Genomic DNA, 13,217 nt, shown 5'->3' with positions numbered 1-13,217 from the left:
CACTTTTTAAACTATTTAATTATTGAAATGCTGCTGACGTGAAGTGATCTCCTGACTGGGAGCGCTTCACCGCTGCTCTGCGCCGTTATGAACTCTCTGGTAGGTAAGCCTGGTAATGATCCAACCTGCTCGACCCCAATCCCACTTCATCCTGCCTCTTCTCTCTGTCTGCTCCCTCTCACTCAGCCGCAGCAGCAATTACTCCCCGGGCAGCCAAAGATGTTTCAATTTAGTGCAGTAATTGCAGAGTGATGTAGAGCCAGTATACATTGTGTTCATTAAAAGGCTAAAAAATATGTTCTCACATATGTAGAGCGGAGAAAAGTACAAGGCCTTTAATAAAAATAAAACAGACAGCATTGATTTAAGAAGAATTATTCCTCATGTAACAGACTTGGTAATAAAGAGGAGGAATTGCTCTTACTGCTCAAAATAAGTTATTCATCTGGAACTGTGCTGAGCTAAATGTATTTAATAGGACATTTGCACAAGTTAAAATCTCTGATTAATTATAAAATACATAGCTTGAGGGTTTAAGCTTGAATGGTTTTGCAGTGGATGATATCCAGATCTGGCAACACTGAGCCTTTTAAAAATGTAATTAAAAAAAAAAAAAAAAAAAAAAAAAAAGCTTCACCCTGGCTTTGTCTAGCACAAAACAGAGTTGAATAGGGCAAATAAACAGAAATTAAACTGAGCAAAAAGAGTAAAACTACAAAAGGTGGTGTTTAAAACATTAAACCAATGTGGAAAAGAGAAAAAAAATGTAGTTCATTAAGTTTTTATTTAATTCTTGTAGAAAACGGCAATGAAACTCTAAATAGCTCTCATTTATAAAACCAAATCTGACAGCAGATGTTTTCAGCCCTGGTGCACATTAAATGAATGCTGTCCCAGAAGCTTATTTTGTTGATGGTACACGCTGTTCAAATATTTTACAACCCAGTTTTTATTTTTTAATTATTTTTTGTTGTTGTTCATTTTGGGGCTTTTTTGTCTCTATTGAGATGACAGAGCTGTGGGAAACTGGGTGATGAAGTTTGGAATGACATGCATGTGTGTGCATGAATGGTTGTCTGTCTATGTGTCAGCCCTGTGATTGACTGCCGACCAGTCCAGGGTGTACCCCGCCTCTCACCCAATGACAGCTGGGATAGACTCCAGCCACTGGAGACCCTGAACAGGATAAGGGGTTTAGAAAATGAATGAATGAATGAATGAATGAATGAATGAATGAATGATAAAACTTGGCATCTTTGAGAATATGAATGGCTGAGTTGCAGGTGGATGTGCTGTATCTGTTAGATGGGGAGGCTATGGACTCAACTCTTCCTCTTTTCCTGTTTCTAGATAGACACAAAGTTGGTTTAAGCCAGCATTTCTAATAAAGTGTCTACCACAAAGCAAAACTGAAATCTAAGCAAGTGTTCATGCCTTATTCTAAGTACAAATTAGTGATGTCTCAATAAGTATTTTTTGGCACCCGATCAGAGATCAGAGGTCAGATATTGAAAATCTTCAGATTCCAAGTTATGACCTGATACTTGGGTTTGCTGTCATCAACTTTGCACAAACTTTAAGAAAGTGGTGCTACACTGTTTTTTGTTTTTGCTTTAAAAAGAATAAATAGTGGAAAAATCAATCAAAACATGCCTCAAGCTTATCCCATTAGATTTAGTCCAGTTGGTTTTGCTGTAAATATTAACTAATGTATTTCACAAGCTCTCCTAAATGAGACCCTCAAACGCGTGTGCATGACCTGAGAAGTGTTATTAGTTATTGTTTATTTCATGGTATAAAAAGACATAAATGATGCCTGAATTTCTTTAAAAAAATCTGTCATTGAGGTTAAAAAAAAATGCTTGTCAAGCTTCTTGAGAAAAGAACCCTGTCTTAATACACAAAGTTAAAGATGCATATTTCTCTTACCTAATTGGAAGGATTTTTTTACACTTCTCAAGCACTTCATGCATCATTTTTGTCTTTTAATATCTTTAAACAAGATGTTTTTCTTAATATGTAAGGTGAATCACTCATATAAAGCCTAATGAGACAAGTTTTACTAAAACAAGACATTGACACTTGCACAGGATTCTGTTTTTGTAGTGCATACATGTCTTGATACTCCAATTAATGAAAGTACATGAAGTTACAGTATCAGCATTATAATGTTGTGGTCTGTACCTGTAACACAAACACCGGTGAGCCATCCAGCTCTTCTGTTACACTGCCGTAGTACTCATTCACAGTAAACACCGGAGCCTCGTCGTTCTTGTTGACCACATTGACCGTAACTGTTGTGTAGTCCTCCCACTTTCCATCCGATGCAAGGACGTGCAGCTTGTACCTGAGCAGAGGTTTCAGGGTCAGGGGCTTCGACAGTTTGCAATGTACAATACACAAACATACAAAACATCAGACATTGCACTAAAATGAAACAGTGAATGGGCTGTGTTTATTTGGATCTCTAGTTCTCTGACCTCTCAGAGCACCAACACATAACATGTCCCATTTACCCATTCAGACCACATTCACACATCGATGGCAGAGGCTGTTGTGCTAAGAACCCATCAACCGACTCTACCACTGATCCACAGAGTATCACAGGTAGAGTTTAAAGCCAAAGCAGTTAAGCTTCAGTGTCAGAAACAATCAAAGGATTCATAAATTTCAGGTAAAATCCTTCACAAAGTATTAACCAGAGTCAGTAGAGTTCACAGAGGCTCAAAGGATTCCTGCTTGTGGAGTGAGCCTCACCTTTTGTTCTGCTCATAGTCCAGAGGCTGTGCGATGAAGATGGTGCCCACTTCTGGTTCCACATCAAAAACCCCTCCTGTGTTCCCTGATGTGATCTGGTAGCGCAGCTTAGCATTTCCACCTGCAGATGATAAGAGGATGGAAGTTAAATGAAGAACGACAGTTTGCATAAATGAGCTCTGGATACTTACAGCACAGGGTGTAGTGAATAAATGTTTGCAGAGCTGTGGTGGAAAATAATACACCAGGACTGTGCGTCTTGTACATGAACCATGAAAAGAGCTCTGGTGAAAGCTTGTTCCCCCATGGACTGGAAGTCCCCGTTCACTCTGCTGCTGCTGTTTCTGCAGGTCCAACCAGTCGGTCTCTCTTAACTGAGACAGATAGCTTCAGCTTGCTTTAGCATGAAGTCTTTCATGTGAAAGACCTGTGTATGAACAAGTCCAGCCCTCAGAGACCAGGGTGTAAACATTGATCTCAGGTTGGAGTGCCTGCCACAGTAACCAGTGAGAGAAGCAGACTAGGAAGTGTCACCAAGTGGATGTAGCAGCAAAAATAAACACAAATTCAGAGGAATATATCACTCCTATAATCTTTGTGTGTTTGTCTCCTGAAATTATACTACAAACACGATGTGTGGTCTGTCATCTAGCAGCTTACTGATGTTAAATCAGTTGAAGCTGTTCTTGTTTGTGTGGTCTACTTAAGTCTTAAAATCTGTAAGCTGTCAGGTGAGTGGCCCATTTTACCCTGAGCCCTGAAAGTGTGTTTGCCTTGACTCTGTATTCTTGAAATTGTGTCAAGATGCTATGAGGATCTGTTTCAATTAGACTCCCTCACCACCTCCTGGTCCAGAGTCTCACGGACAGTCATAATTGACTTAAAGAGAGGCATGTGTTTGTCTTGGAATTAAAGAGAGATTAGATCAAAACAGATTTCCTTTCCTTCCTATGGGATACAACACACCGAGGTAAGGTATTTATCAGTACAGTTACATAGCGACACAGTTTGAAACGTGACAACAAGCAAACTTTGTAGTGTACCAACATCGGCAGTCCAGTGCTCTGACATAGCTGTAGGTTAATGTGACAACAAGTAAACACTCAGTTTCTAAGTAGTTTAGTAGCTGTTCATATTTAGCACAGCTGGCAGTCTGGTGCTCTAAGTGTGTATTCACACCTGGATCGTTTGGGGCAGTTGTTCTGAAACAGTGAGCAGCCCCCCTGAAAGTCCGGTTTGTTTGGGTGTATGTGAACACAATAATTGTGCCTGGATACAGGCAAAACAAGCGGTCGAGATCACCAGAAATGGGTGATCTCGACTCGCTTCCATTTGAGCCCTGTAGCGGTTCCTGTGCAGTGAGAACACAAACGACCCAGCAACCGGCACAACTGACTCACAACTGTGGCTCCTAGTGTAGTGATAGGGGCAGTAATGAGCCCAGTTGACAACTGCACAGTCGAAACAGTGAAAGAAGAATGAGTATAAGAATCAACAATGGCAGCAGAAGAAGTAGAGAAGCCTGAAGAATAAAAAAATGAGTCGCGGGCTCACATGGAACAGCGAGGAAATAAAATGCCTCATTGAAATCTGGGCAGAAGAGCACATCTGCCAAATGCTGGACTCTACACATAAAAATACAGTCCTAAGATTTGCAACAGGATATTGTTTTCCAGTTTTGCCCCACGTTATGGAGTGATACATCCCGAGCTAAAGGCTAATTAGCCTTTAGCTCAGGATGTATCACTCATCGGTTTAGGATGTATCACTCATTATGGCAATAGATCATGTACTGATGGTAAGTCTGTTTATTTCCTTTTTCTCACAAACACAATTGTGGGATGAGCAGCAGAGCTGAGTGGATTTAATTCATAAAAAAATGTGCTGAATCTCCTCTGCCAATGCTAGGCAAGAAAAAGTATTTTAAAACTAAAATTAGCAGGCTTTCTAACATCGGTTTAGCTTTCTTCTGCTCTTCTGTCCTTGTTTTGTCTGACAGTTAGACTCCAGTGTCCACCATAACTACAAAATTAATCACAGAAATTGTTTTTAGCAAAGAAAAACACAGATCTCTATGTTTTATCTCTTCTCTCTACTAAACTTCTTCGGCCCGCGTGGTGTTAGGGTAGAAAACTAGATGTGCTGTAAATCAACCTGGTCCTGCTCAACCAGATCAGGAAGCTAAGTAGTAGCAATTTCAAATAATCTGTAACCAGTAATATTGGCGCTGATAATCTCATTTTAAAGTGGGGATTACGATCAGGCATATATCTAGAAGCTCAAGCTCCTCAAAGCGCCTTTAAAGTGATACTGAAAAAAGCTGATATCGGTCAGCATTCACGCTTTATTCAAAGTGAATGGCAGGTAGTCCTCACTCTCATAATCACTCATCTTTACGTTGTTATTGTATAATTCGTCCTGGCAGACTACCTGCGTTTGTTTATATCTGGCACGCCTCGCGACTGCGGACTGATACACTAAGCGGCGAGCGCCTGGTAGCCAGCTGTGGCTCTGCAGCGGAGGTAGCGCCGTTTTACGACACAATGAGAACTAGAGCCATATTTAGCAGTGTTTTTGTGTGAAAGTAACGCGCTGAGAGTTCTCTAAATAAAGCGTGAATGCAGACTGATATCCGATTTCGGTGGGAGTCCGTTTATTTGTGATTTTGGTCAAGTAAAATATGGCCCCGTCTGAGTCCAGAGGAAAACCGGCAGACAAGCAGGGAGGGGGTGTTTGGTGGTGCGTGCACCCTGGGCTTCTGCTGCACAAAAACACTGCTGTAGGGGTAATTTCTGCCCTAAACCTTGTGATAGGACCCAACTTGTTCCATCCCGGAGTATCACTTTAAGGTAACAACTTTTTGACTCTGCTTATTGAGTCATGGCTTCGTTTCTTTGTCTTTGCTCCCTTTGAGCAGTGACACTTTCATAAAAGTAAAAATACTTTCATGAAACAAAGAAGCGTTTAAACTCATGAATCACATTGCAGAGACTGTTTTCCTTACTGAATCATTGAAGTTTCTCCTCCTGTCTGCCTCAATGATCTGTATTCTTTTTAAGCTCTGTGAAGCATTTTTAATAAACTTCATCAGATGCTGATCAACAAACTGTTCCCCCCTCGATGCAATTACCAGTGGAGCCAAGGTCTGCATCTCAATCGCAGATGCATCCACCAGCCCTCATGTTAATATGAGAAGGAAAGGAGAAACCTCTGAAGACGAGATGAGATTCCCAGCTTATTAGCGAGATGAAAGTCAGGGAAGGAGAGAGGAGAATGCACTAATCCAGATCGTTTTGTACCGTCTGTCTGTTGGCAATTTAAATGAGACATTAGAGGATACATATGAATGCATCCCCTCTTCTCTCTCGCCCTGCTTTCTTGTTGTCTCAATCTCTGAAGTATTTAGGAACTGCTTGGACCCAGAGGACAGACGAAACAGCACTAGATGTAATAAAACTCATTAAATAAACAAACAAAAGGAAAATTAATGTTTTCATTTCCCAGTTGTACCAATTTCAGAGCTTTTCTCCTCTCCAGAGAAATTCTAATTTACTTCACTAAGACTGTTGTACGCCGTTCAGGGAGCAAAGGAGAGGCACACTTACAAACACAACAACACACAAATACAATCACAACACAGCTGACACGTCACTGACACCCAAGATATCAAACCTTCCACTTCAACTTTATCACTATTTCCTTTTCATCAAATAATCTACAGTCAGCAGCCACACTATAAGCTTCAACCATCCATCTGCTCGTTAACATGAATTACTGACCAGCCAATCACACTGCTGATGCTGATGTTCAAACTTAGCATCATATTCGTCTGAGTATTTAACAAACTGCTGATCTACTGGGATTTTAACCCACAACCATTTCTAGGGTTTTCGGAGGCTGGTTCCATAAATTGAAAATATCAAGTGAGCAGCAGTTCTTTGGGAGAAAATGTCTTGTTAAAGCCGGAGGTCAGAGAAGAATGGACAGACTGGTTGGTGACAATAAAGACAACAAGAACTCAAAGAACCACAAGTTAACCCTCAGAATCCCAGACACTTTCTGCTTCTGTCATATTTTTACTCAATGTGATCTCATTTTTCTCCACAAAGTGAAGTGCAGCAGTGTGAAAAAATTAAAAGCTGTGTTTTTTAAACCCGCCCAAGAGTTTGGGATTCAGAGTAGTGCTGCACGATTTGGGGAAAAGGTGCAATTTGCGATTAGGTGGACAATATTGCGATTGCGATTGTGCTTGCGATTTAATAAAAAAAGTTGTGTCATGATGAAACTACCGACTTGCTTGGTTATCATGGAGAAAAATCTGAATTGCTTGTGCTGACATTGCGATTGCGATATCCTCTTTTGTGATTACGCAATTGCATGTGCTGACATTGCGATTGCGATTGCGATAATTGTGCAGCCCTAATTCAGAGGGTGAAAACCAAGGTCCACAGAAAAGCACCTCTGAACGCACAACATGTTTAGCTATGAAGTAGATGGGCTACAGCAGAAGACCACACAGGGTGACCCCCATGTCAGCTAAGAACAGGAAACTGAGGCTACAATTCACACAGGCTCACCAAAACTGGACAATAGGAGACTGAAAATGTCAGGTCTGATGAAGTTCAACCTTATTGTACCCTGAGGGAAATTTGCTATGCAAGCAGGTAAAAAAAAATAAATCAACATACAGACACAATAAGTCATCCATTCATAAAAGCAAAGGCACAGGGCACATTAACAAGAAGAAGCAATTGTGAGCGGACCAGAGATGGAGCCATCCTAAAGATAATTACAATCAGTGTTCAAGCTGATTCATTTTTCACATTCGCTTTGTTATGGCTTGAAAAAGGAGTGAGTTTTTCATCCTTTTTGATTTGGCTACAGGTAGCCTGTACCTTCTGCTGAAGGGCAAGAAATCAAATTCTGCATGAAGAAGATTATCAGGACACTGGATGATGTCCTGAGCCTTGGCTCTTACTCGCTCTTGAAATATGTCGGATAGATTTGGCAGTTTGAAAACCAATGATTTTACCAGCTACCTTAACAAGACGTTCAAGCTTTTTTTTTGTAAGCCAAAGCAAAGCTCCCAAACCACAAAATAAAAACAGAGTCTGGATTTCTGCTCCACATTCTCACACAGACTCAGGATTTGGAATAAACAACATGATAGCATGGGTCCATCCAGCCTTGTATCAAAGCTTCAGCCTGCTGCTGCTGGTTTAATGGTGTGGAGGATGTTTTTGTGGAACACAGTATTGTTGCTGACCATGTCCATCCCTTTATGACCACAATGTTCCCATTTTCTGATGGAGACTTCCAGGAGAATAAGGCTCCATGTCACAAAGTTCAAATAATCTCAAACTGGTTTCTTGAACATTACAATGAGTTCTCTGATGGCCCTGTAACTCACTAAATGTTGCAAAGGATCAGACTCCTTATCTTGTCTTGATGTTTGGTCTTTAATAATAGAACATACATGGCCCTAGTATGAGGTTATATTTGTGCCATCAGAAACTGAATTTGAATTGAAATATTGAATTCGAAAAAGCGTGATGTGTAATGGAATTTAATGTTTTGAAATAGAAATTATTTTTTTAGTTGAATTTGAAAGTGTATTTTACCGATGAAAATTCAACTTTTTTTATATCATAAATTCAAAAATACAGAAAAATCCAACTCTTTTTAAACTTTCAATCCAAAAACACAGAATTCAATTTCAATTCATAAAAGGCAGATTCAGTGTTACATCTCAATTTCAATTCAGAGCGGCACGACCGTTACATCATCTTGTGTCTGTAGGGAGACTAATTGAGCACAGATTCACAGACACCCTCTACACATCCCCGGACTCTCCTGTGTTGTGTCTAGCTGTACTCCTCCTCCCCTGAGCGGGACGATCGTCTGTTCAACGATGGCTGAAGACCAGCGGCTGAATAATCAAGTTTGAAATCACAAAATACAATTGGTGTCTGTCTACTATTTTACTGTGATCGACTGGCGACCGGTACCGCCTCTCGCCCAGTGACAGCTGGGATAGGCTCCTGCACCTGCCCCGTAACCCCGAAAGGGATAGCTGGTACAGAAATGAATGAAATCACATACACGCTCCTCACTACCCCCGAGTTGACAATCGAAGATGGCTGCCCCCCATTCTAAACAGTTATCAATCTCCCGTCATAATCAGTTCAAAAGCACTTCAGGCAAATGTTTGTAACTCTAAATCAGCCGTATACATAGTATTGTTCAACTTATATTTGAAGAAAATGCTGCCACAGGGTTATTTACATCCCTTGTGTGGTATTTGTGAACTAAAACACAGGGCATGCTCACAACAGCTAACACAGCAGCCCTGGTATGTCAGCACAGTGAGCCAAGATGACGCAATGGTCGTGCTGCTCTGAATTGAAATTGAATTGTAAAACTGAATCTGCCTTTTGTAAAGTGAAATTGAAATCTGTGTTTTTTTAATTGAAAGAATAAAAGAGTTGTCAAAGTTAATTATCAGAGGTAAAATACAATTTCAAATTCAAATTAAAAAAAATAATTCAATTAAGAAAAATAAATTCAGTTTCAAAACATTAAATTCCATTACACATCATGCTTTTTCAAATTCAATATTTTAATTCAAATTTGGTTTCTGATGGCTCAAATTTAACCTCATACTCTAGACTTGCTAATGTCTGGAATGGAAAGTGTTTTTAGAGAACATCTGTTGTGATTTCAGGTTTTCAGGTTTCAGGTTACATAACAGATTGACTGAGTTCTAACATGAAGACCTCTGTTCTGTGAGAAAAATGGAGCTTTACAAAAGAAAAGTCCTTAACACAGTAAGCATTACGGCCAATCTCAACAGGGTCGGGTTAAACCTGGTGACTTCTGGAGGAAAAATTGTATACTGCCGATTTCCTGCCCCTCAGCTCAGACTGAAGTGGTGCGTACATTGGTTTCACCCAGCCAAGATAGATTGGAACAAACTGTGCTGGTAAGTGGAACATTCATTATGTAGAAGTGGACACAAGAGAGGACATCTTGACATATTTCTGGTGCAAAAAAAATGTAGGCTGCTATTTAAATACACTGAAACTTCTGTGAAGACAGCTGCCAACCCCTGCAGAGAAGGAGGCCATCTTTAGGTGGTGACAGTATGCAAATGAAAAGACGATCACTGCAGAAGCCTGTGAAAGTGCACTGGAAGTACAAAAAGCAGCAAGATGATCACATGGTTTGACTTGAAGCTTGCCTTTGTGTTTTTCACTGCTGTAAAGTGAATAAAAAGAGCAACAAATAGGGCCTTTCAAGTTTTTTTTAAGACTCCTGGTGCATATGCATTAGCTGCAGATATTCATGAAAAAAAAAAAAAAAAAAAAAATAACCAGCAGCATCATGTTATCACTTCTGTTTCTTTCTCCACCCACCAAGATTAAAAATCAAACAGGAGCACTCAGCCCTGTTTGTTCTTCCACCTTTTACTCCCTGTGGTAATAAGCTTATTTAAGCCTCCGGTTTCCTGCAAATCACACAACTTAGTAAGCAAATAAGTTTAAACAAGCATTTTCATGATCTTCTCTAGAGGGTGGTAGATACATCTGTTGTCACGTGTGTAGCCATTGGGGTCTTTTTTTTTCCCAGCGATGTGTGAGGTTCACAGCATGCCCCCGCAAATTGCTGTGATAAATGCTAAGTATGTATGTGTTATATCCAGCTGTAGCTCCGTTGGCCGTTGGAGGCTGGAAACATGCTGTAAAAACTTTCTTGACTGCTAAGAACACAAATCTTCGCTGCTTGTTCAATCAATCAGCGGTGGAGTCTGGTGAGCTCAAACTCAAAGACTGTTTCTCTGTGGGACATTTGTCAAGAAGTGGACAGAAAATGAAAGATGATGAGGCCTCTGTGAGTGCGGATATTGATTAACTCAGGCTTTAAAACAAGATTTTATCAATGACCTGCTTAAAGGCAAAATCAATGAGGGCTTCATTCATACACAGACAATAAAGGAAGTTTATTGTATATGATAACAAGATTAATTGGAAGTGGGTGCAGGGCTCATACTGGGGTTCCTTTCTCTGGTTTACGTGTAACTGGCAAGGAGTTAACAGGCTAAAGGAGAGGCCACTGTGAATAATACCACAATAATCTCATTAGGTCTACAAGTTGTACAAAACCTGATCAGATAACAAAACAGTAACCATTTCTCTATGAATCTTTGAAAATTTAATTTTACAGATCTCTCTGCTTTAGGTATTTTGCATAAAAAAACACCATTAAAGGGCTTAGCAGCCTAAAACTGTCCGCACCAATCTGCCATGACATTGTGACCAGATGCTCAATACTGTGTAATGTCTACCCAGAGCCAAAACAGTCTTGATCCAACGAGACATGGTCTCCACTAGACCTCTGAAGTGTTCTGTTGTATCTGGCCTTAATTAATAAGAAACAAATCTTTAAGTTTTAAAACATTTAAAGTTGGGGTCTTAGTGGGTCAGACTTTGTTGTACAGCACAACCCGCAGATGCCTGATTTGGATTGACACCTTAGGAATGTGGAGGCCAAGTGTGGCTTGCACAGCCTCAAGTGGACACTAGGAAAACTGCAATTGTTCCTGCTTGTCAAATGCTCACTGCAAGTGCATTTAGCAGAAGGCTTCAGCACGGGCACTCTGGTCTTCTGCTGAACTGCCCTTTACACAACAGCTCCTGATGCTCTGTGCTCTGGCGTGCTTCTATCACGACCAGCTTCAACTGTTTTCAGCAGTTTGAGCTCGAGCTGTTCATCTATTGGATCAAACCACACAGACCAGGCTTTTCATCAAGTTCTCATCAGTGAGCCTTGGTCAGTGACACCATCACTGGCTCACTAGCTTTCCCTGCTTGGACCAGTTTTTGTTAGGTACTGATCATACTGTATAATACAATACAATATAATTAGAATTTAGTCTCTGTGTCTCTGTCACACATCTGTTTCTGATACAGAGTTCCACAGCCCATCATCCACAGGTGCCTTATTGGTAAGATGAGGTAAAGAGGTGGGCCTTTAGCCTCTTTGCAGACAGCTACATAGTCCCCATTACAGACTATCAAACATGGACGTAGTCTCCCGAAGTCACCCGTATGTTTCTGAAACTGAAAATGAAGCACACCGGCTCTAACGGCCATATTGGTAGTGGCAGGGGCTTCCCCTACAGCTATAGGGACCTGTCGGTCACGTGAACCCGAGCTGTGCCTCCGATTGGGTGAGCTCATGATCTTATTATCGTCTGAATGGCCGAATTAGAAATAAATTCAAGCCCGTTCATTGTGTGCCGAAGAGGAATTAGGTTTGTCAATTGTTTTTTGCTTGTTTTTTTATTAAGGCTGTAAGCATGTTTATTTCTGCTGGAAGTTTTTTTGTTTTTGTTTTTTTTCCTTACAGCTGGTGTGTTTGTGGCTTCTGGTGCTTTTGCAGCCAGCCTCAGCTGCAGCTTGGTAATGACTGGGAACTCCCAGTAAGAGCTGCAGTTTTGGGGGTGCTCCAACCCAGTGAAACATATTCACTACAAGGACAAAATCCTCCCTGACTCACCCACTGATAGGTGCAGCTGTAAAGAGATCATCAGGGTTAGTAAGTGTAAGTGCTCACGATGTGATGGCTGATTGGTGTGTTGGGGTGTGTCGGCCTGACAAGATGTTGCAATTCTACTTTTCGTGACAGTGACTAAGTGTGAGGGCTTTTATTTTATTTTCTTGCATAAACTTCTGTCTCACACTCTCTCTTTTTTTCACAACAGACTTGCCACACTTTTCACAGGTGAAAGAGAACAAGCTAGTAATGGGTTCTAGATGTCTATTATTTGTTCCACCTAAAAGACAAGGTTGGATCTGACAGCAGAGGGGTAAATTTTGACCAATTCAGCCTGAACTAAAGATAAAGTTATTGAAGTCAGTTCAGGGAACTGAGGTTCTTTAAAGGTAAAAAATAAAGGCTGTCAATCACCAAAAGGAAAAAAGGTGCAATCTGAACACAACTGCTTCCAGCTCAGACACATTAACACATGTTTCCGTATGAGACATGAGCATCCAGTTCAGGCAGTTTAGACTCAAATAAACCTTCATTTTTCACACATAAAACATTGGTAAATTAATTTTCTTTTTTAATAAAATGCCAGATCCAAATCAAACCAGGCTGACTCTGTCATTTTTTTTTAATTGTAAAAAAATCTTTATATCACAGAATAATATGCTCATCATTTGCACTCATTCACAGAGATACATCTCTCTGCTTTACTGTTCAATATTTTTAAAAGAAAATTTCAAAAAGAAGAGTAAAAAACAATGCTGGTGATGACCAAGAGAAAAAAAAAAAACAATCATCTCAGGATGAAGGAAAGATTGTTGAGGTTTTGAGCCACCAAAAGCTTCTCTGATGTCAGCCCATCGTCTTTATATAAATGCACAAAGACATGCCTGCCTTTTCTCTCCCGCCCA

The 13,217-nt window shown here is 40.4% G+C and overlaps 1 protein-coding gene across 1 annotated transcript in view; it reads right to left on the bottom strand.

Annotated features, from left to right (window-relative positions):
- LOC141787560 (neural-cadherin-like) overlaps positions 1–13,217 on the bottom strand; it is a 477,836-nt gene that overhangs the window by 213,190 nt on the left and 251,429 nt on the right. The window contains exons 17-18 of the mRNA XM_074666057.1: positions 2,758–2,878; positions 2,185–2,347 (exon numbers count right to left, since the gene is read on the bottom strand). Coding sequence (XP_074522158.1) covers positions 2,185–2,347; positions 2,758–2,878 — 284 coding nt within the window. The remainder of the gene's footprint in view (positions 1–2,184; positions 2,348–2,757; positions 2,879–13,217) is intronic.

This window comes from Halichoeres trimaculatus, unplaced genomic scaffold (genome assembly GCF_033239565.1).
Source record: "Halichoeres trimaculatus isolate MK-OKI-2021-1 unplaced genomic scaffold, fHalTri1.1 fHalTri1_scaffold_3, whole genome shotgun sequence".
NCBI lineage: Eukaryota > Metazoa > Chordata > Actinopteri > Labriformes > Labridae > Halichoeres > Halichoeres trimaculatus.
The sequence above is the reverse complement of the archived record's forward strand: the minus strand, read 5'-3'. Positions and strand labels throughout refer to the sequence as shown.